This window comes from Haliotis rufescens, unplaced genomic scaffold (genome assembly GCF_023055435.1).
Source record: "Haliotis rufescens isolate VD_foot unplaced genomic scaffold, xgHalRufe1.0.p SCAF_15, whole genome shotgun sequence".
NCBI lineage: Eukaryota > Metazoa > Mollusca > Gastropoda > Lepetellida > Haliotidae > Haliotis > Haliotis rufescens.
In genome coordinates this window covers 32,103,435-32,128,731 of record NW_025963835.1, presented here as the reverse complement: position 1 = coordinate 32,128,731, position 25,297 = coordinate 32,103,435, and the positions used below count along the sequence as shown (strand labels likewise).

Genomic DNA, 25,297 nt, shown 5'->3' with positions numbered 1-25,297 from the left:
CCTGTGCCCCTAGCTACCTTAACAACAAAGTTATATCGACACACTTCCTGTTCAATGACCATGAACTTCAGTTTTAGCCATGAACTACCTTGAGATCATATGAATAACATTTCATCATATTCCATTTATGAATGTTCCAGATATTGTGCACACAAACTCTTTGGGACGTCTGCTTCACACTGAGTGATCTTGACCTTGGGAGAACGTGACTTGTTACAAAAGGAGTGGTTATGTTATGACGTCTCCATTCAACACTGACAATACTTTCTGAATGAACACCAACACTGGTCCGCTGGTTCTAGAAGAGTATACTTTCTAAAGTACCAGTGAAAATTAAATAAATGGTGGGCCGTTGGTCTAGTGTTATTTCGGGGACGAACAAAGTAATTTAAGATTGTACGACTTTTTAAATCTGTGATAGATTGAGTCTATCTCTAAGCACCATTGTGTCTAGTTGAGATCCAACAGGACCAGAAATTTCATTTTGGCGCTGGTTTTCCTTTTGGTACAAATATTGGTCAGTGTAAAGCACTGTCAATGCAACATTTACAAGCAGTTTCATGACATTTGACACAACCATGAATTATGACAGGTACTTTGTTAATTATTGAGCATCTATCATAAGTGATTTGAAAATACAGCTTTCATCAATGAATCTGAAATCTGTGAAATTGGAAACCATATCTTATAATTTGACCTCTTGTGACCTCATCACAGACATCATGTATCAGACCCATTACAGGGAACTGCGACACTTGTGAGACCTCTCTTCCTGAAGTATCTAGATGTCATCTTCTTATCCTGACTTCACTAAATCAAGATGACAGTCTGTGCATAAACAAGTTGGATTTTAGCATCATTTTCTGTAGATTTTAGTGTTACACTTTTGGACAGGTAGTTTAGAAATTGACAGATGACAAAGTAGACACAATTTATGGATAACAACTTCTTTCTTACTGTAAAGGCGACATTTCGGTATGGATCCTTATACTGTTGTCAAGCCAGATTTTAGTGTTATTATTACACTATTATTAGCTGTGTTTGCTTTAAGAAACAATTGTTCTACACTTGCACTTTGGACTTGTGGCTGAAGTCGCAGACTGCTACAGTTTAAGATATAAACAATACACTCCCAACAACACAGGGTTATCATCACGCAAATGTTAGCACTACACCACCAAACACTCCACTCACAATGGCTTACATTTTGTCCTCTTTTCTGAAACCAAAGGTAAGAAAAGCATATACTCCACAAATGTAGGTGAGGTTCGAGTAAATGAACACACGCACCACGGGGCTACCCGTTCACCCGAACTCACACAATGCTACCTCAATGACGAGACCTACCAGAAATGTGAACACACAACTTCAAGATAAAATCCAGAGTCATCAATGGCATCACTATAACGAGAATGAGTCTACGGACATTTTCAGTCAAAGTCACAGTTGAAAAATAAATTATAAAAAATCTCAAACTATCAAAAGGAACCAGCTAGTTTACCACTAGACCTATCTATGTGCCAAGTTTGGTTATGCTATCTCTCATGCTCCTAAAACGAAACGTGACAGATGGACGGTCAGCACCATTTCCTATATCCCCCTTCCACTTTGTGGTGGCGGATAATAACTGATTCTGACCGGGCCGTATTCCACATCAGTATCCATCTTGTTGCAAGTATAGGATTATGTGGCCGTATTCCACCCCAGTATCCATCTTGTTGCAAGTACAGGATTATGTGGCCGTATTCCACATCAGTATCCATCTTGTTGCAAGTATAGGATTATGTGGCCGTATTCCACCTCAGTATCCATCTTGTTGCAAGTATAGAATTATGTGGCCGTATTCCACATCAGTATCCATCTTGTTGCAAGTATAGAATTATGTGGCCATATTCCACCCCAGTATCCATCTTGTTGCAAGTATAGGATTATGTGGCCGTATTCCACCTCAGTATCCATCTTGTTGCAAGTATAGAATTATGTGGCCGTATTCCACATCAGTATCCATCTTGTTGCAAGTATAGGATTATGTGGCCGTATTCCACATCAGTATCCATCTTGTTGCAAGTATAGGATTATGTGGCCGTATTCCACATCAGTATCCATCTTGTTGCAAGTACAGGATTATGTGGCCGTATTCCACCCCAGTATCCATCTTGTTGCAAGTATAGGATTATGTGGCCGTATTCCACCTCAGTATCCATCTTGTTGCAAGTATAGGATTATGTGGCCGTATTCCACTTCAGTATCCATCTTGTTGCAAGTATAGGATTATGTGGCCGTATTCCACCTCAGTATCCATCTTGTTGCAAGTATAGGATTATGTGGCCGTATTCCACTTCAGTATCCATCTTGTTGCAAGTATAGGATTATGTGGCCGTATTCCACATCAGTTTCCATCTTGTTGCAAGTATAGGATTATGTGGCCGTATTCCACCCCAGTATCCATCTTGTTGCAAGTATAGAATTATGTGGCCGTATTCCACCCCAGTATCCATCTTGTTGCAAGTATAGGATTATGTGGCTGTATTCCACCCCAGTATCCATCTTGTTGCAAGTATAGAATTATGTGGCCGTATTCCACCCCAGTATCCATCTTGTTGCAAGTATAGGATTATGTGGCCGTATTCCACCCCAGTATCCATCTTGTTGCAAGTATAGAATTATGTGGCCATATTCCACCTCAGTATCCATCTTGTTGCAAGTATAGAATTATGTTGCCGTATTCCACCCCAGTATCCATCTTGTTGCAAGTATAGAATTATGTGGCCATATTCCACCCAAGTATCCAAATCCAAACATCACAATATGCAAAACAACACCACATAATTGTGTATATCCCATTTATCCTCAGATTGTAATGCTACAAACTGACTTCCACAGAATATGTCATCCCGCACACAAATATATCCACAAACACACCACATAAACATGCACACAAACGTCCCGAACATAACACAAACATGCTCACAAACATGCAGAACAATAACACAAAGATTCACACAAACATGCAGAACATGACACAAAAATGCACACAAACGTCCAGAACATGACACAAACTCTGACACTGTGCAGCTGATTTCATCGGCCGTTCACATCACCTTGACACATCACCTTGACACATCACCTGTTAACATGAACAACACACACACACGGTGCAGGTCATACCGAGGGATGGCTTGGTCTGGGGCTTGCTGCGTACAACGTGCTGTAGGTCAGCTGTAACCAATAACACCATCTCCATGTGATGACAACTGATAACACTGAGTGAGTGAGTCGATTGTGTTCAATGCCAAAAGCAGCACTAGAAGGTAGACACGCTCCACGGTCTGCAGACCACTGTCAGTCCAATCTGGACCTTGTACTGCCCTGTGTGAACCTAGGACCACTGTCGGTCCAGTCTGGACCTTGCACTGCCCTGTGTGAACCTAGGACCACTGTCGGTCCAGTCTGGACCTTGCACTGCCCTGTGTGAACCTAGGACCACTGTCGGTCCAGTCTGGACCTTGCACTGCCCTGTGTGAACCTAGGACCACTGTCGGTCCAGTCTGGACCTTGCACTGCCCTGTGTGAACCTAGGACCACTGTCGGTCCAGTCTGGACCTTGCACTGCCCTGTGTGAACCTAGGACCACTGTCGGTCCAGTCTGGACCTTGCACTGCCCTGTGTGAACCTAGGACCACTGTCGGTCCAGTCTGGACCTTGTACTGCCCTGTGTGAACCTAGGAGACTGACTAGGATTGTGAGGGCAGTCAATAACCGACAACATAATAGCAGATAACCAAAGCTGAGTTTGAATGATGAATCAAGGACTGCCAATGGTCTAGACAAACCATTGGTTGGATTTCCCTCATCTGTCATTTGGGTTAAATCATAACTCACATTTTGACTGGTCGTTGATTTCAAGGTCATGAGCAAGAGGAATTCTGTGCTAAGTTGGTGATAAGAGAGAAGGAGCATCTTCCTGAGGCAAGGGCGTTAACTGACCATAAAAGTCAAGTTTCCACCCTTGAGGAACTAGGCTGGAATTCCAGGGTTACATTTAGGCTGGACTAACGAGTCTTTGCACAATTCAATCAAAATCGCATTTGAAGGATTTGCAAAGCAGGGGCGTTGGCAGATATTTTGCAAATCTTTCTTTGATTATCGATCAGCAAATGCAAGCGATATGAGAGGTGGATTCTGATTGGTCAATAGGTGGGACATAGAAGGGACATAACTCCTTATAGCCACAGGTGGCGCTAGGATCGAGCCTGGAAATTCCAACCTAGTTCAGCCAGGGTGGAAACTGGACTTTTATAGTCAGTTAACTTGGGAACTCGAAGATGGAGAAGGACTCGGCAACAACTCTTCCAAAATGTAGGATGGAGGCAAATTTGACCATGGCATTTATGATACAGTGTTCCCTGCTATTGGGCTCTTCAATATAGCACAAACTTGGTTGTAGCGCAGAGTAAAGCATGGCTCCCAAAATTTACTAACATAAACTCAAGTTTTCCAATGACACGATGTTTTCTCCCATCTCAGAAAACATTATCAGCTGCTACCCTATTATTATGATATCTGGTTATAAACAAATTGTTCATTTATTATCTGGACTTATGTTTGCAATATATTTTATTAATTACATTCAAAATTTCATTTAATAATTTTAATAATGTTTACAAAACTTGAGCCGGAATCTGCACATTCCAGCCTACTAAATATTCATGAGACATAAATATTGATTGTATATACTGGTATTGGAATTCCCTTCTTGTAGCCAATCCGCAATGAGAAATACCATACCAATATTGTTAATTTACATTCATTTCCTCGAAATCGTATTCGAAGTGATCGGTTGACCGCACAACTCACTGTTATTTGCAGCAACCACGGTCAGATTACCGTTATTGACCCCTTGAAACAAACTATGGTTGCAAGAGAATATCATATCATAAATGCCGTACCATGACTCACTAAAAGTCATATTTGAGGCAGTTTGACTATTAAATGTCAATATAACATTTTTGCAAGAGCGAAATACATGTAGCGCGGGAAGTCCCTACAATGACTGGTCAAATTGTTCCATACGTAAAAAAATATCCTGCATACCACCTGTACCGAAGTGCTATGCTTATGATTCTCATCATTTAAAATATATATATATACAATTTCTTCCGACAATTACATAAAAATTCTTTGAAGCTGTATCATTGGGTGCTTTTTAACTGAATCACCAGTAGATTGGGAGGAAACGTGTGCACAGCTGATTGCTATTTCTGGCTTAGTTTACAAGAAAATACACACAGTAATCTTAGTCTCTGCATAAAAAACAATGCCTTGGAGGGCAGGAAATACAATTGGAACGGTAAATCATCATGTCTAATGATGTTTTATGTCAAATTTAATACTTTTATTCACCAAGTTTGTTATACCTGTTTATTCACCTGATTTGGTTGGTTGGTTGGTTTGTTGTTTAACGCCGCACTCAGCAATATTCCAGCTATATGACAGCGGTCTGTAAATAATCGAGTCTGGACCAGACAATCCTGTGATTGACATCATAAGCATCCATCCACGCAATTGGGATCGATGACATGCATCAACCAAGTCAGTGAGCCTGACCACCTGATCCCGTTAGTCGCCTTTTACGACAAGCATAGTCACCTTTTACGGCAAGCATGGGTTGCTGAAGACCTGTTCTACCCCGGAATCGTCACAAATGTTATTATTCACCTGAATTTGCTGAAGGGATACAATGTGATTTTTTTAAAGTGCAAATATATACTCGATAAATCTTTTTTTTTCACTATGAATCATAAACAACTTGAATTCTCATCTTTTTTTAAACTCTGAAACGTGCAACGTAGATCATGTTAGATAGGCAGAGCATATACACTGTTTTGTTGGCCATCTACCACCTACGACTCAGCCTTTGTTAAACTGCTGATCATCTATAACGCTTATCAATTATTTGGACCCCGAAGGTAGCGTTGTAGCGAGGGATCACTGTACAAGAGTGAAACGGTAGAGTGGATAATCAGGGATGACATACAATGAGGAGACTGATGTACCTTTAGAGCTATCTTTCTTCTCGGTCTCTGCATCCTTGTCCTTCTCATCCAGGGCCTCCTTCAGCATGGGGATGAGTTCCGCCATCTTGGTGTCAAATGTGCCTTCTTCCCATATCTCCACCCACTGATAGCCAGCCAGCTGGAGCTTCCTGTAACACAAGGGTCACCATCACTGTAACACAGTCACTGTCACTGTAACACAAGGGTCACCATCACTGCAACACAGCCACTGTCACTGCAACACAGTCACCGTCACTGTAACACAGTCACCGTCACTGCAACACAGTCACCATCACTGCAACACAGTCACCATCACTGGGTCACCGTCACTGCGACACAGTCACCGTCACTGCAACACAAGGGTCACCGTCACTGCAACACAAGGGTCACTGAAACTGTAACTCAGTCACCGTCACTGCAACACAGTCACCATCACTGGGTCACTGTCACTGTGACACAGTCACCGTCACTGCAACACAAGGGTCTTCGAAACTGTAACACAGTCACCGTCACTGCAACACAGTCACCATCACTGGGTCACCGTCACTGCGACACAGTCACCGTCACTGCAACACAAGGGTCACTGCAACACAGTCACCGAAACTGTAACACAGTCACCGTCACTGCAACACAGTCACCATCACTGGGTCACCATCACTGCGACACAGTCACCGTCACTGCGACACAGTCACCATCACTGCAACACAAGGGTCACCGTCACTGCAACACAAGGGTCACAGTCACTGCAACACAAGGGTCACTGTCACTGCAACACAAGGGTCACCGTCACTGCAACACAGTCACCATCACTGCAACACAAGGGTCACCGTCACTGCAACACAAGGGTCACCGTCACTGCAACACAAGGGTCACCGTCACTGCAACACAAGGGACACCGTCACTGCAACACATGGGTCACCGTCAATGCAACACAAGGGTCACCGTCACTGTAACACAAGGGTCATCGTCACTGCGACACAGTCACCATCACTGCAACACAAGGGTCACCGTCACTGCAACACAAGGGTCACCGTCACTGCAACACAAGGGTCACCGTCACTGCAACACAAGGGTCACCGTCACTGCAACACAAGGGTCACCGTCACTGCAACACAAGGGTCACCGTCACTGCGACACAGTCACCATCACTGCAACACAAGGGTCACCGTCACTGCAACACATGGGTCACCGTCACTGCAACACAAGGGTCACCGTCACTGCAACACAAGGGTCACCGTCACTGCAACACAAGGGTCACCATCACTGCAACACAGTCACCGTCACTGCAACACAAGGGTCACCGTCACTGCAACACAGTCACCATCACTGTAACACAAGGGTCACCGTCACTGCAACACAGTCACCATAACTGCAACACAAGGGTCACCGTCACTGCAACACAGTCACCATAACTGCAACACAAGGGTCACCGTCAATGCAACACAGTCACCATCACTGCAACACAAGAGTCACCATCACTGCAACACAAGGGTCACCGTCACTGTAACACAGTCACCATCACTGCAACATAAGGGTTACTGTCACTGCAACACAAGGGTCACCGTCACTGCAACACAGACATCGTCACTGCAAAACAAGGGTCACTGTCACTGCAACACAAGGGTCACTGTCACTGCAACACAAGGGTCACCGTCACTGTAACACAGTCACCATCACTGCAACATAAGGGTTACTGTCACTGCAACACAAGGGTCACCGTCACTGCAACACAGACATCGTCACTGCAAAACAAGGGTCACTGTCACTGCAACACAAGGGTCACTGTCACTGCAACACAAGGGTCACCGTCACTGCAACACAGTCACCATCACTGCAACACAAGGGTCACCGTCACTGCAACACAAGGGTCACCGTTCAACAACACAGTCACTGTCACTGCAACACAGTCACCATCACTGCAACACAAGGGTCACCGTCATTGCAAAACAGTTACTGTCACTGCAACACAAGGGTCACCGTCACTGGGTCACCGTCACTGAAACACAAGGGTTACCGTCACTGGGTCACCGTCACTGCAACACAAGGGTCACTGTCACTGCAACACAAGGGTCACCATCACTGGGTCACCGTCACTGCAACACAAGAGTCACCGTCACTGCCATACAAGGGTCACTGTCACTGCAACACAAGGGTCACCGTCACTGGGTCACCGTCACTGCAACACAAGGGTCACCTTCACTGGGTCATTGTCACTGCAACACAAGGGTCACCGTCACTGCAACACAAGGGTCACCATCACTGCAACACAAGGGCCACCGTCACTGCAACACAAGGGTCACCGTCACTGCAACACAAGGGTCACCGTCACTGCAACACAAGGGTCACGGTCACTGCAACACAGTCACCGTCACTGCAACACAGTTACTGTCACTGCAACACAAGGGTTACCGTCACTGCAACACAGTCACCGTCACTGCAACACAGTTACCGTCACTGCAACACAAGGGTTACTGTCACTGTCACTGCAACACAAGGGTCACCGTCACTGCAACACAGTCACCGTCACTGCAACACAGTCACTATCAATGCACCTCAAGTCCTCAATACACTATCAAAAACATTTATCAAAGACTTGACAGATTGTTGAAAATGGTGGCGGGAATTATCTTGCCAAGATGGATGCTGCTGAGGAAGAATGTTTTGCTGTTATTAGTATTGTGTGTATTGTTGAGAAGACAGCATCCAGGGAGGCAAACGAATATATGGTCGAGGGTGCTGTTGTACAAAACAACCTTTGAACTACCACCGTCATAAGTCCATGTTAAGTAATAGGCGTTACGATCACCTTATCGCTAAGATCGCTCTGTACAACGGCACCCTGTTATTGGCTGCAGAGTAAGCACAAAAGCTTAGTGCCTTCAATACCCTTCTCCAAGAGTCTGATAGAGAAGTTTCCAGTGCAATAGTCAACTATCTAAGAATGAACAGGGAAAAGTTCCGGTGTCTTCTTGGAAAAAGTGAGGCTGTACATCAAAGGCACCACACAAGACTCTTTAACTGCTACACAGACACCGTCACTGCAACACAATCAGTGAGACTCAGACTTTGGACTAATGGCAAAAAGTCCAGACTGGAATGAACAAATCCTGTATTTCAATATGTGGAAACATACATGCCGGTGTCCATATGTGGGTACAGTTCCTTGGGTTTGGTCAGAGTGATGGGGAAGATGGCAGTGTTGGAGACGTAGGCCAGCGCCAGCTCATCTTGGCAGTACTTGGACTTGACACAGTTCTTGCTGAGCAGCTGGATGAAGAGCTGAAACAGGGACACAACGGAGTTGTCTTCCCATGATTTGGTTTACACGTTAACAGACATAGTGGAGTTGTCTTCCCATGACTTGGTTACAAATTAATAGAAACAGCAGAGGTGTCTTAAGATTCCTTTGTTTAAATATCAACAGACAATGGAAATCAGGAATGTGACAAAAATATTATTCCAGAAATTGTTTGCTGAAATATTACTCAGAAATCAGGTCCTTCACGCAGCGTTGCCTTGTTCCCATGACACTGTGAATATTGTTACCTTGTTAAAATTCCTGTCACATTTCGCAAAAATGCCAAAAGGAAAATAGCTAATTGAAAATTTATGATATTCTCATCCTTCTGACCCAAATAACTCACAAAAGGAGTCAATTATATAAAAAAATTACAGAAACAAAAAAAAAACCAGGCCTGGCATCACAGAAACTGACAATATTGCGCGGGCCAACCAATATATTTTACTTCAGCAGATGAGCCTGATCTGAGTTTTGGAAAAGTCCCCAGTTCAATGTAAGTGAAATCGGTGGGGATTCCAGGCAAGACGAGGTCTCTAGCAACCTGCGCTGGTCATACAAGGTGACAACATTGAGCAGTTGGTCAGGCTCTGTCTCTTGGTTGATTGCATGTCACCATATCCTGATGGGGAGGGACGTTGCTCATAATATCAGTCACTGGATTGTCTGGTCCAGACTCGATTATTCACAGGTCACTGTCATATAGATGGTGGGTGAAATCAAGTGATATCTCCTAGATAACACTGCAATGAAATTGCATCACAATGCTTTGCAGACTATTGTGACATCATCGGTTGCCATGACGTCACAATGAAAGGACACCATTAACCTGTCAGCCACTAAAACTGGTTACCTGCACCTTCAACACACTGCACACGGGTTATCGCTGTTTAAAAACTGAGGAAGTTGGAAGAATGATGTTGGATCAGAATCCTACCCATATGTCCTCTAACACCAAGGTCACCCAAAATGAGACAAGGTCATATGAAGACAATTGTTTTTTCGGCCACCAACATTGCAAGAAAAAAAACTGAAAAAGAAATCACCTTAAGTCATTAAAATGTTTACCTTGGCATCAATGATGGCTTGTCCAATCTTGCTGAGAAAGTCCACACCAGCGTTGAGGCCGACAACGTCTACCCATACGCTGACCCCATTAGATTCCAGTACATCTGCTCAACCACGTGAAAGCATAAACTAAACTGATATTCTGAGTCAACAAAGGACGGAGTAGTATAGATGCCCTTTTTGAGCCAGTGGAAAACTTGCAAGTGTAAGGAAAAAAGAGAAATAGGAATTTCACACCAATATCACTAAGTTTTTTGTAACTTCAAAATATGACATTACCAGTGGTCCAGAAAGAGACATGACCTTTCTTTCCATATCTACCGATGACTTGGCCTAATTGTTTGTTTGTTCGTTGTTTAATGCCGCACTCAGCAATATTCCAGCTATATGACGGCGGTCTGTAAAATAATCGAGTCCAGACAATCCAGTGATTGACATCATGAGCATCGATCCACGCAATTGGGATCGGTGACATGTATCAACCAAGTCAGTGAGCATAGTCGCCTTTCACAGCAAGCATGGGTTGATGAAGACCTATTCTACCCCGGATATTCACGGGTTGACCGTATCATAACAAAATACTTTTAACAATTATGAAATCAACCTTGGCATTTGTTTTTGACTCCAGCAACCTGGCATCACGAAAATTAATAAAACAAGAAACTAAATTCTTAAGGCTTTTAATTTAACAGTTGGAATTGACTCATTTTTTTGTTTTCATTTTGCAGTGCTGACAATGTACAGAAAGAAGACCGACTTTCAAAACGACCTTCAAAACGTCCTACCTTTGACGTTGGCCATCATCTCCTTGTCAGCATGGCTGTAGCTGATCATGACGTCTTTGGCCACCTGGCTGTTCTGTGAAGTGACCGCAGGTCTGTTTGGGCTAGTGGCCGTAGGGGACCTCGTCCTCCTCCCAGCATCACCTCGACTGGAGGCGGGGCGGGAACTACTCACGCTGCTGCTAGTACCCATCTTTTGGGTCACCTTGTACTGGAAAGTGAAGGCAGTAAATTCTACACTGTCACCATGGTCTCGATACCAAACCTTCTGCTTGGACAAAATATCTGACAGACAACTTGTTCACAGAAGGTTTGTTTGGTTGTCTCTAAATAATCAAGTCTGGACAAGACAATCCAGTGATTGATATCATGAGCATCGATCTACGCAATTTGGATATGATGACATGCATCAACGAAGTCAGCGAGTCTGTCCACCAGATCCTGTTAGTCGCCTCCTACAACAAGCATAGTTGCCTTATACGACAAGCATGTGTTGCTGAAGACCTATTCTACCCCCGGACCTTCACAGGGCTCATAGAAGGTAGCGTCAGGCAAATCCTGAGTTCACTTTGACCAACCAATCCAAATGAAGGATATGGGGATTCTTTAACCAATTAAATGTCAGCATTTCATGATTCAGTTTCATTTCTTCTCCATTTTCAATCGGAAATTTTGCTTTTAATGTCCGAAGATCTTTTGAGAACACAAATGTTCCTTCTATGGTACCCTTTGAGGAGTAGATGCCATTGTACTCAAAAACAACAAGGTGTACAATATATCGTCAACAATCTAAAGGTCCTGGCTTTTTTATTTACATTCAGAACTTATTGCTTAACTTCATCATTGAGATATAGACATCAGATATGCTGGTCTAAATGCTTCGCTCACTTGTACCAGGAACCTAGAAGCCTCAAATATGATTGGCTGATTAGAAAGTTCACCTGACGCAACCTCCTATGGAGATGTTGTCAGTACTTCATCTAGGGAGGGAATGTACGGGAGTAAAAGGTCTGATCTCAACCAAGAGTGACAAACTCAAAGACTTTTGCTTTAATAACAGATTGAACAGTAGGTGAGTTCTATCATGGTGTGTCAGCTTGATGTTGCAGCAGTAGGTGAGGTGAAGTGGGGTTTAATGTCACGTCCAAGATTATTGCACTTATATACAACGCGCATGTACGTGTGTGGGTTTGTGTGGCTGCTTGTACTAGTCCGGACTGATGCCGATTTATAGTGCTAGCTCACTGAGATACCATGCCGCAGTTTAACATGAATACCCCACTCAGACACAGTATACTGACTCCGAGCCGATCAGTCCTTGTTTTAGCCCCTTAATGCCGAGCGCCAGACCGGGTAACAACAAGTACCATCTTTTAACGTCTTTTAGTATGACGCAGCCGGGGATCGAACCCCGGGCCTTCCGCTCTCCGGGCGGACGCTCTACCTCTAGACCACGGAGGCAGTCTGTTGCAGCAGGAAGCCGTGACAGGAATCATGGAGCTGACAGACCAAGGATCATAATAAGGGCGAAAATCCAACAAACAGAGGATCCTGGCACAACTAAGGGAGACAAGTCTGTACAGTGAATTCTTTAACCTTAACCATGCTAAATCACAGGGTACATGGTTTTTTGGGGGGATCTTGTTTCCATTGTCATGAACTGTTCACTCTGGAAATGGTGGTTGAGCACGTCCCGTGGATGCCAGTCATAATTTCAAACAAATCTGTAATAACTGGTTACCATGGTTACAGGAGATATGTATAGAGGAACAGATCAATAGATGCTGTTGCTGGATGTATCTAGACCTACTCAGAGGCTGATATTCAACCCCAAGTCTGCAGCAAATGTCAGTAAAAATTCCCAGATGGGAATTACAAGCTAAACAATTCATGAACTGTTAAATACTGTGTCATAGCGACCAATTTGGGACAACAGTTGTCTGAATGAACATCTAATTCAAAGCTAATTACACTGAAGCCCTGACATGTACAAGTCTGCAATAGAGTCAAGAGCAACTTAATTGGGGTTCTCTGTAGCTTCGCTGTGAAAAGGATAGTCTCGGCTCAGTGGGTAAACAGTGTAACAAAACCTAAAACGATATGTGAGGGTGCAGGTCATGGAATTTTCATGTGAAAAACGAAAATGTGACTTTTAAAAAAAATCAACATTAGATTCATATGAAAAGTCAAGTTTAAAAAACTTGATTGTAAAGCTTATATTTGGTCTTACAATACAAATGCAAAACCTCTGAACAGTTCTCAATTGAAAGTCGTACCACAGCTAACTATCTGTAATTTGATACACTACATATTTGTGAAACATTACAAAGAGACAATAAAGGTTTAATCATCTTCCCAAGGCAAGGGTGTTACCTGACTAAGTCCAGTTCCAACCCTTGTTGAACTTAAGGCTGGTATTTACAGGCTCGAACCTAGCGCCACCAGTGGATATGACAAGTTATGTCTTTTCAATGTCGATCCTCTTCACCAATCAGATTCCATCTCTCATATCACTTGCATTTACTTCAAACAAAATGGCGGCACTATCAATCCATTATCAAGATTGCAACAAAACGGGTCTTATCCCTCGAACTGTGTCAGGTCACTTGGACACCTTGTTAAAAAACATGAAAAGATTTGCAAAATATCTGTCGAAGCCCAGTTTGCGATACACATGCTTTGCAAATCCTTCAGTCGACCGAAATCTGCACGTTGAAATCCATGTTGCCTACAAACCAGATGTCTAGTTAATTACACGATTTTGATTGGACAATGCATGGACTCGTTAGTCCAGCCAAAATGTAACTCCGGAATTCCAGCCTAATTCGACAAGGGTGGGTAGTGGACTTTTATAGTCAGCTGACGTGGGGCCTATACGCCCTTGCCTCAGGAAGATGCTGATTACCTGATTACAAATGGCTTGAAATAAATAGAACAACCCTTGACAAAAGGACAAAACGAGGACTGGTCAGTTTCGCCGTGCTGTTCATAACATTTCAACAATGTTATCTTAGACATATATACGACAACACTCATTGGTTGAAATCGATAAGTTAAATGGGCCGCACCCTTTGCTCATGTGTCACATATCTCCTGCCCGAAAAATCGACAAGGTCACATGACCCGAGCTGTATTTAAAGAGACTTGTAGTGCAGGTGTACTCCTATCAAAATCTCATGGAACAATATATGACTGCTGATCCCACTGCTCCGTGTGGTTTAGAATCAGACTTTGTGGCAGGTGTGGATGATGTAGTATTGTACCGCATCAGAAAATTAGCGATGGAAATATTACCACGGCAAACTGTTGATTGAGTTTGTTGGTTTCTTTGCTTGTTTTTAACACTGTACTCAGCAATATTCCAGCTATAAGATGATGTTCTGTACATAATTGAGTCTGGACCAGACTATCAAGTGATTGATATCATTGATCCACTCTATTGGGATACGATGACATGCATCAACCAAGTAAGTGAGCCTGACCACCCTATCCCGTTAGTCGCCTCTTACCACAAGCATGGGTTGATGAAGACTCATTCAAACCCGTTGATTGATTTTCCTGTTGATTGCAGTTATTATATGGTTAACGTAAGAGTAGGAGAGAATTATTTCACTTCAGTCCCTAACAGAGGTACAGTGGTTGTTGATGATGTTGTTGTCCCTCACAACCAGTTAATGTCAACAATATGACAGACGTAATAAATGCTACAAATAAGCATGGCTGTAATAAGATTCCCCACCATTCGAATCTCGAAAGTACTACCCCTGTCACACACAGATTCTGAAAGAGCAAAATATGTCAGCTAAACAAGAAACATTACTCCGTAATTTTACAAGAGTTCCTGATAACTTTCTCAATGATGAATCATTGCAGTTATTATTAGAATCGATAGACATGATAGAAACTGCCCATTATGACAAACAAATCGCTGATGAGGCATAGGGTTTTACAAACCTTTTGTACACACAAATGAAAAAAAGGAAGTTAAAAGGTAAAAATACCCCCAAAACAAGAAACATTCAAGATATAAAGTAGAGCTAGTCCAAATTTACTATACGGGTATTCAACCCACTACTACCCAAACCTACCCAGATACCCGCTGTTGGGTATGGTTGAAATGTAACGATCGAAATGTGAGTAAAGGAGACCGGAGAAAGTTATATAAAAATCCAGAGCCTGTTTGGACGAACTAAATTGTAAGGAAAAGCATATGTATGCTCTTAGAAAACAAGATGACCTCAATGCACTTGATAGTGAACACAAGAATAAAGATATTTGGACGAAAATTGGGAACTGGGACTAGTGACTAAAAGACACAAACATATACCGAGTGGAGAACTCTGGAATTATTGGTTGTGAACAAGATAGGTTTTATCAAGATGGAAATGTATTTATGATAACTTGTATAATGGCATTACCGCTAACATACATGATGCTCTAAGTATTGATAACAATCAGTATGGTTTAAAAACTCAGATTGTTCCATGCTAAACACGCAAATAGCGAGATCAAATTGGAAAAGGCAGTTTTTAACGCAAAGTGTGGTAAAGTACCAGGAATCAATAATATCTGAGCAGAAACTTGTGTTGATTTGCTGTTTTAACTCATCATATATTGTTTCAATGATGTTGGAATAATGGCGTTGTTAATCCAGTACTTAAAGCTGGTGTGAGTGACCTTTTAACCCACTAGAGGTATTACACTCATCTCCATCCCTGTCAAATATAGGCCAAGATATTAAAAGTAATATTATCCACCTGGTGTGAGGTGAGGTGAAATTGGGTTTAACGTCGCGTCCAAGATTATTGCACTTATATAGCGACGTTCCACCACCTGGTGTGAAAGGAATTCAGTTTTAGCAGATGAACAAAATGGATTCCGAAAAGAAAGGAATTGTGTAGATCACCTACATGTTCAATGTGTACACACTGATTCAAAACACACACACAAAAAAAACAGTCATCTTTTGTGAGTTTAAAAAAGCTTTCGACACAGTAAAAAGAGATTTACATGGTTCAAATTGCGAACCTTTGGAGTCAAAGGTAAAATGCACAACGCTATAAAATCCCCAAATTCAGATGTTTGTTTGTTTGTTGTTTCACGCCGCACCCAGCAATATTCCAGTTATATGAAGGCAGTCTGTTAGTAATCGAGTCTGGACCACACAATCCAGTGATTGACATCATTAGCATCAATCCTTGCAATTGGGATACGATAACATGCATCAACCAAGTCAGCGAACCTGACCACCAAATCCCATAAGCCTTTTTTGATGGCAAGCATGGGTTGCTGAAGACCTATTCTACCCTGGATCTTCAAGGGGACAAGCATGGGTTGCTGAAGACCTATTCTACCCTGGATCTTCATGGGGACAAGCATGGGTTGCTGAAGACCTATTCTACCCTGGATCTTCACGGGGACATGCATGGGTTGCTGAAGACCTATTCTACCCTGGATCTTCATGGGGACAAGCATGGGTTGCTGAAGACCTATTCTACCCCGGATCTTCATGGGGACAAGCATGGGTTGCTGAAGAACTATTCTACCCTGGATCTTCATGGGGACAAGCATGGGTTGCTGAATACCTATTCTACCCTGGATCTTCACGGGCCCCAGATGTTGATTGTGTAATCAAGTTGAACAGATAGATCACTGAACGCTACCCTGTGAGCCAAAGTGTGAAACAAGGCTGTAAACTTTCGCCCATATGAGCTAACTTTATTACTCCATCTACATAAATGATCTTGCTGATGATATAAACAAACTTCACAGTGGTATTCCAATACGTGATGTGCTGCTGGCCATGTTATAAGCCCATGACACTGCACTGAGTGCACCCGATGAGGCATCGCTACAGTCCACACTTAATATTCTAAATGAAAGGTGTAAACATTACTATCTATCAGTCAGTACAAAGAACTTTACAAATCATCCAGTCGTGCATTATCATCCTTATTTACAAAATTAGGCACGGCAGGAGGAATGTCTTATCAAGTTGTTATCAAACTGTATGAAACACTGGTTCAACCTGTCGTGTGATATGGACAGCACTATGGGAGGAAACAAATACAAACAAATTAATACCCTACAAAATATGCCATGCTGCTTTTCCCTTGGCGTGAGGGAACCTCTAATCTTGCTGTTAATGACACTATGGGGCTCACCTCTGTTGTAAACAAGCACACAAGTGTTTTCAGTATGATAGAATATGTTGTAAAAACTGGTCAAAACATTATAGTAAATCTTGGTTTCATAGGTTAAAAAAATAGGCAGTTGTTATTAATCATATTTTAGAATCCCCATTTTCCAAAAGAAGATTGAATTTATCAAAGAATGTCTTGTTAACAAGTAGAACGGTAACTGGGAAAAAGATTTATGGAATGATTTTAATAATATTAATGGAAACAAGTTAAGAACATATAGGCAAATCAAGTCAGCATGTTTTGAAGAACCTTATGTCTTAATGTCCGCATAAGAGACCAGTGCCGACTTCTAGCTGTGTTCATATGGTAATTATACTAGGCCCTTTTAGATGATAGAATTTGCCCACATTGTTTTAAATTTCTATAATCACTGCACCGTTCAAGACGAGAAGCGCTTTTTAATTTCATGTCCTTTTTATTCTGACTTTAGGGACAAACTGTGGAAGGAGCTAAAACATCTCATGTAATTTAATGTTAAAGTGAGTGAGTGAGTTGGGTTTAACGCCACTTTGAACAGTATTCCAGTTATATCACGGCGTGTCAGCTTCATGTGAGAGGAAAGCCCAAAGTGATGCACGTCTCAGACATTTACCACTTCGGTGAAACCCACGAGCAGGAGTATGGTGCTGACAAACCTAGAAACATAATCGGGGTGAACCGGGATTCGAACCAATGATAATTGATTTCTGGCGTGCCCTAGGGGCTTTACTCTTCAGAGCGAACTGCAGCACCTTAGATGACTGGGCCACCCCTGCCCCAGATTAGTGTTAAAGATTAGTGTTTATTAATATCATACTTTTTCTCTATTTGATATATTGTTTAATTGGCAATTCTTAGAAGTTGACGCATGAAAGAGTATACACATTTTATGGATAACAACTTCGTTATTTTACTGAGACAGCAACGTTTCGTCATAGATCCTGTCTTGACAACAGTATAAGGATCAATACTGAAACATCGCTATGACGGTAATAATGACTTTGTTATCCATAAATTGGGCCTACTCAGCCTTAGTATATTTGTTGCATATTCTGATAAACAAGTTACATAAATACCTTTATTCCTCATTTTCTACATGATTTTTAACAACAATGTGTGTATATTCTACAGCTAGACATACATTCTCCTTCACCGTCAGCCCCGTGAAGATTCCGGGGTAGAATAGGTCTTCAGCAACCCATGCTTGCCGTAAAAGGTGACTATGCTTGTCGTAAAAGGCGATTAACGGGATCGGGTGGTCAGGCTCACTGACTTGGTTGATACATGTCATCGATCCCAATTGCGTGGATCGATGCTCATGATATCAATCACTGGATTGTCTGGTCCAGACTCGATTATTTACAGACCGCCGTCATATAGCTGGAATATTGCTGAGTGCAGCGTTAAACAACAAACCAACCAACCAACCAACCTTCACCGTCATATGCCAATCTCGTCTTCCATCTACACCCACCTACATAATTTTCCTGACCATGCCTAGTTAGATTGTAACAAAGACGTGTGACATTAAAAAGAAGCTGTTATCCTATAGACTGGTTCCTAGCAGTCTTTGTGCAGCGTATTGATGGGTAGAGATGTATTCCCTTCATGCATTTATAACTTACAAATCTCTTAGGGCAGTATTGCTGGTGTTTCCACTTTGTTTAGCATCCATATTGACACCGCTAATAAATGATCTAATTTGGGGCTTACTACCCCAGTCAAAGATATTCATTTCAGAAAAAACATAAATAGTAAATGTGATCTCATATTTTCAAACATATTTAAAAACAGTTGTGTATTGAGACCAAAAAATAAACAGCAAAGTTTTATTAGATAAACAAAAAAAATGCTAATCTGATATAGCATTTACAATCAATTTAAAGAACAGTTGTGAACTGAAACACACTCACAAATAACGAATTAAAATAAAAATAGACAAGGGTGCTTAATTCTTAAAAGTTCAGATTCCTGTTCAGAACCTGCTGGAAGTAAAGCCATTAAATCCATAGAACCATGTGGCGTTCATGCAGGTTCATTCATGATAAGCTTCACCCTTCCACACTGAGGTACGCAATGTACATTCATGAACAAAATACTTTATCTTTGCATTCAAAGCAACAAAGATCTTACCAATGAAATCTCAGTAGGTTTTGTTAAATTAATTAGTACTTCACCATGTTAGTGCAAAATGTCTCAAATTTTAAATTAAATTAAATTCAAATCTCATTAAAATCAGATGTTAGTTCTCGCAACCCCCAAACAAAGATCTGTGGACATCCCATTACGGGTCATGTCATACCGACCTTAATGTTTGTGATGACCATGATGACCATGATGACTTGTGAATATGAAGGATCACAAACAACTGTAAACAAACCACTACAAGTAACCCTTGAGGTTAGAAAAACAGGAAAAATTCAACACTCACAGATAAAACAGTGAAGATTTAGTAAATTAATCAGTGCTCCAGATCAATTGTTTGGTGCGATTATAGAATCATAAAAACAGTATCATAAAAACTTGATATGTATGAAGAAATGGTATTTAGTTTTGGAGAAATCATATTTGCGTACATACGTAATACATATCTACAATCCTTAAGGGTTGTCTTTGCTATATGGTCAAGGTAGTTCCGCAAACACCCCCCCTACCCCCCACCCCCCCCACCCACCCCCACCCACCTGCCCATTAGCCACTGGATGCTTTTGAATGAAAAAAAAGGTGAACATATTCCTTAGTGTAGCCAAATATTTTACTCTAATTTAATACATCTGATGAGACTCATTTCATGTTTTGGGTGGTATTCAGTATATTTGCACTGCTTTGCTCAGTCTATCAAGTAGTTTTAAGCCAATGTGTAACAATATTTTTTTAAAACAATTCTTCCAAAATGTCTCCATCAGATGGCTTCAGCAATGTCCAAAACTTGTTCCTGTTTTCTATAATGGTGATTTCATGTTTACTTCAGTATGAGAACTCTACTTCCTTATTTCAATGATTGAACACTACTCTCTCCCAGATTTATCAATGTTAATTCTATACTGACAACACACATTAAAACTCCATTACGAACCTGATTTCCTTATCGTTGTGGTGACTATCTGAAAATAAGGCATTTGATTTTGACAGGTTATCCTGTAAAAAATACCAAAATGTTTTTTGTTACCCTTGTCCAAAGGAAACATTTTGGTTTGATTGATGTTTGAACTGAGTTTGTTTTCTACTGCTCACTCTCTGCAACAAATGTAACTCCTTGTGTAATGGTTTATATAAGCGTCTCTCTTTGTCAATTTTCAAAGCACCCAGGGTGCTTATTACTGAGAAAATAGTAGATGAGATCTTTTACTCCAATAAGATACTTTCCACATGTCCCAAGTGTTGAGGCTTCTAAATTCCAATGACTAAAGCATTTTGAGCAGAATATGTGATTTCTATATCATGAAAGTGAATTAAATAGACAGTTCCAAATGAACATAATAAAGGCCTGCTCTAATATTGTGGATATTTTATACATCTTGTCTTTCTGAGCTCTACGGCATCTGCACCCAGAAGGGAGTACAGTCAAAGAAATATTTAACTTCTGTTTGGGCTTTCCTTTGTTAAAATCAAAATTCCCAAAATGAGGTTGAAAAGTATTGAAGCCGAATCTTTGCATGAATCTGCCATATGACTGACCCTTCCATTGAGATTTGGAGGTCAAAGTTCTCTCAGGGTTCACAGATCTTTATGACAGGTATCGTACCGAAGTAAAAGATCTGGGCCCGTTACCATGGTTACACAAATATATCTTAGTGCTACGATGATCGTAAGCCTAGGTTGAAGTACTTTCATCTTAATGCTAAGATCGCTTTGTGGAACAGGTCACAGATAGGGACATACCTGAAACATAAATGTTTTTGTTGTTGCCTTCATAACAGCATTTATAAATAATTCAAGTCCGTCAACAAGTAAATATTTTCTGTCTCCTCAGTATGCTCAATGGGAGTTGTCTTACAGTTTGAAATATAGTGTGAAACCTAATCCTTTACAGTAATGTCGTCGGGAAAATCAAATTTCCAGGGTAGAAAATTATAGATTAATGATCCTATATACACTGATTTCTGGACAAGAACATCTGAAAGGCCGACCATATTTCGGACATTAGTGAGGTTTCCCAGTGTACACAAAACATGAACAAAATTAGCTTTTATATTGTTATTGTAAAGCGCAGAGATCTAATACATGCACATTGTATGTTCGAAGTGCTGCATTCTTATCATCTCAGTCATAGGATCAGTGAATACTCCATTTTCATTCTCATCTCCCTGGGGAGTATACAACCCAAGCTGCGTGAGGCATTTGAAGGTTAACAGTCCCTTTACCGTCTCCTATCCTACCGGGTACCCATTCAATGCTGGGTGAACAGATGCATATTTCAAACAGTCACTTGCCCAAAGGCCACATTTGAAAAAGTTACAGTTAACCACAGTTCTACGTTTTGGGTATCATCTACAGTAGATATATTAAATATGTCAGCATTCTGCATAATACTGTAAATCGTGAAATTAATACGTCTCCAAAAGAATGTGACCACTGGATCCTAGCCAAAAATGCGACTCAATATGAATGCGACACCCCCTCCTCTCAAGCATCAGTGGATTTCTATCTAAAGATGTCCTCAGTCAGGTTTAGAATCCTCACCTTAATCCAACCTTACATTAATCCAATCACACACCAAATAGCACCTCTTATTAGCACTGAGTAAAGTATTTCCGCAAAAACAATACATGCGCGCTGGCTCGTGTTAGCCTTTGACGCAGTCGCAAAGAACAAAGGGTGTGATCAGTGATGACATAAGTGAGTAGAACTCTTGTCTTGACCCCAGCAGTGACAATTCACAGGACGTAATTAGTGTTTGAATGACATTGTTTATATACTTTATATACAAGTGCTGCTCAATAAAAAGTGGTGTGGAATAAATCAGCGTATGTCTAAGTTGGTATTTTTGCTATCCAAAATGTCTTATTGTTGATATAAATGCGATGTTTAAAAATGCGAGCAAAGACCACTCGCATTTTTCGCATTTAATTCACGCTCGCATTAATTTCAAGATTTACAGTATTTGGAATTCCTTTTTTGGCAGTGATTTCAATTCCTGAAAACAACCTATGCAAACTACCTTTTATAGTGTGAAATAACGTAACAGCTTTGTAAGGCATTAATGTAATATTATAAAATGTTCATCCACGTCCAAACTCCTTGTCCCAACCTACACAGATCATTGCCATAAATATTTTAATTGATAAAAAACTCAAATGGACCACTAATTTTAGTTTGTTATAACTGTAATTAGTTATAAACATATATACATCATACATGTATAGGCTATACAGCAAATGCTTGTGACTAAAAAACAGTTTCTTACAATCGTTGAAATTTAGAGTGTTTGTTATAAACGTAGTTTACTTATACAGCGAATGGACGGGAGTAAAAAAACAGTTTGTTATGTCTGTTAATTCGCTGTAATTAAGTGTGTTCATTATAAACATACTGTTTGTACAGCGAAAGGACGGGACTAAAACAACAGCTTGTTATATCCGTCAGTTGGTTATAAGCGTGTTCGTAATAACATACATGCATACACATACATTCATACACACACACACACACATACACACACACACACATACACACATACATAGAAAGTATAAATATGTATAAGCATTGCAATCTTAGATCTAAGATCTAAGCTGTAGTGGAAAGACAATTAAGACAAATTAGTAATTAATAGTCAGCATTTCTCTAAGACTTACCTTCTTGTACATGAAAAAGATGTTATCAAATATTATTGTCACCAGGTCACTGTCAGGTATTGGGCAATAATCAATAATCAGTCACTGCGGAAATTTCCAGCGGCGCAGTTGCGAACAGGACACACTTTCCCAGTGTTTACATTCCACACCTGATCCATAATCACATTTTCATTTCATACGAAAACTTACAACGCCGACACGTGATCACTGACAAGGCTAGATTTCACTTCCGTGCGACTGTACACAATCATAACACCAAAACAAGACACGGGAGATCCTCACATGGTGTCACCAGGCCAATGTCTGGTTCGATTAGTGCGTGAACAAAACCATGTGTGATTTCCAACTCCAATTAAACGAGAAACATGTCTAGGCCTATAGGTTCACGGCACACAATGTCACCTTCAGTTATGACGGTCCATTAACACATGAAATTGTCTATAACAAAATCTACAAAAATACACCCAGTAGCGTGCTTGGATACGCACTCTTGTTCATTCATGTGGGACATGAAAACCGGATCACGTTAACCGAGCGAATATTTCCCATTCACTCCTGCCGTTGAAACCATACATTAAAATAAATCGGTATATTTGATTGCTTGTAACTTGTTGACATGATTTAATTCGAGTATATTGTATTTGTATGATGCACAGTGATCTTACAACTTTAAAAAATCCATTTAAGCTGAGTTTATTTTAGGTCTCATGGATCTATAAGGTTAGCGGAAAAAAATATTTGTCCTCTTACCTAATATGACACCGTATACGGCAACTAAAGAAACCATACGAATTGAGTCTGCCGAAAGGTTTTACTATCTGGTATCTTTATCGCACATGTCATGTCATGATACAAACTTACCACTGACAACCGGTTATAAATGACAGGACCAGTACCTATATATATGTTTCCGATACAACGTTATAATGCACTAAATGTGAACGTTTGAACAATTGTTATAGCTAAAACGGATAGAATATTCATAAAAATACCAGCATGTTATCAGAAATCTTCGGGCCACCGTCACGTGATTTATTCGTTGTAAGCATTTATTTCTCTATAATGTGTAATAATGAAGTCTGTAGTGCAACAATTGTTAGATTTGGGATAACACTTTCTCAGGAACGAACGGATCTCGTATTTTTGGGGTCGAGTCTCGTCCGCCAGCAAGGTCAACGATCTAACCCACTCAGCCACCGAGGCTTCCACAAAAATGAAAGTCCGACAACTGGTAGTCTAGATCACGTACTCCGTGTACCCCTCTGACAAGAGTAAAGCGACACGGCTCCAATGGGCGAAAGCTATGAACACACACTGCCATTTAGAAAGAGGTCAAATGCAACAAAAAGTTACATTTGGGATAACACTTTCTTAGTAAAGTACAGATTCTCGTACTTTTCTGGAGTCCCGTCCGTCCACTCCATTTTTATAACACTTTTTTTTATAAAGTCAGTTAACACCTTTGCCGCGGGAAGATTCACTCGATCATACATGACTAGGTCAGCTTCATCTTTCTTCAGCTGCTGTTATTAAAAATTCGATCGTTTCCGAGGCCAAGCGACTCGATCTACGTCATAAATTAATTTAACAATGGTTCCAATTGTTTTAAACTTTAAAATACCATACGCCCAAATGGGTGGGAGCGCGGGGTGAAGCAAAATATGGTACACAGCCCAGAAACTAACCTCACCATCCGCGCCAGACCCTATTTATAAATGGACCCACGCCATATTTGTTTCAGATAATGTTGTTGTTTTTTAAATCCATGAAATAATTAATTCAATACCGTAGTCAGTATAGTTATGACGAATCCCAACATGACTTTTAGAGAACTGGGACCAAGGGCTGATCCAGCAATTTAAATAAAGGAGGGGTCCAAAATACCAAATATTCACTCAGATAATTTTACTGTGGATCCGCTTATGGGGATAATCAGTTTCAAAATATGAAAGAGAAGAAAAGTGAAATAGCTTTATTCGAGAACGGACTTTCCTTAATTGGGGTTGTCAATGACAAAGGTTAAGTTATTTTACGTACGCTTCAAATACTTGCTTGTCCGTATTTTACTTGGTAGGTAAAGGGATGTGACGTAATGAAATCTTTAAAAGTGCTATTC

At 41.0% G+C, this 25,297-nt stretch overlaps 1 protein-coding gene across 2 annotated transcripts in view; it reads right to left on the bottom strand.

Moving 5' to 3' along the window:
• LOC124132035 overlaps positions 1-23,676 on the bottom strand; it is a 33,670-nt gene extending 9,994 nt beyond the window's left edge. Inside the window, exons 1-6 of one of the 2 annotated variants that reach the window (XM_046495614.2) lie at positions 23,182-23,676; positions 11,208-11,415; positions 10,423-10,526; positions 9,190-9,335; positions 6,057-6,205; positions 1,205-1,219 (exon numbers count right to left, since the gene is read on the bottom strand). In XM_046495614.2, the coding sequence (XP_046351570.2) occupies positions 1,205-1,219; positions 6,057-6,205; positions 9,190-9,335; positions 10,423-10,526; positions 11,208-11,415; positions 23,182-23,193 (634 nt within the window). In that variant the 5' untranslated portion in view covers positions 23,194-23,676. The remainder of the gene's footprint in view (positions 1-1,204; positions 1,220-6,056; positions 6,206-9,189; positions 9,336-10,422; positions 10,527-11,207; positions 11,416-23,181) is intronic. The other variant, XM_046495615.2, reaches the window with a different exon arrangement.
• Between the last annotated feature and the right edge of the window lie 1,621 nt (positions 23,677-25,297).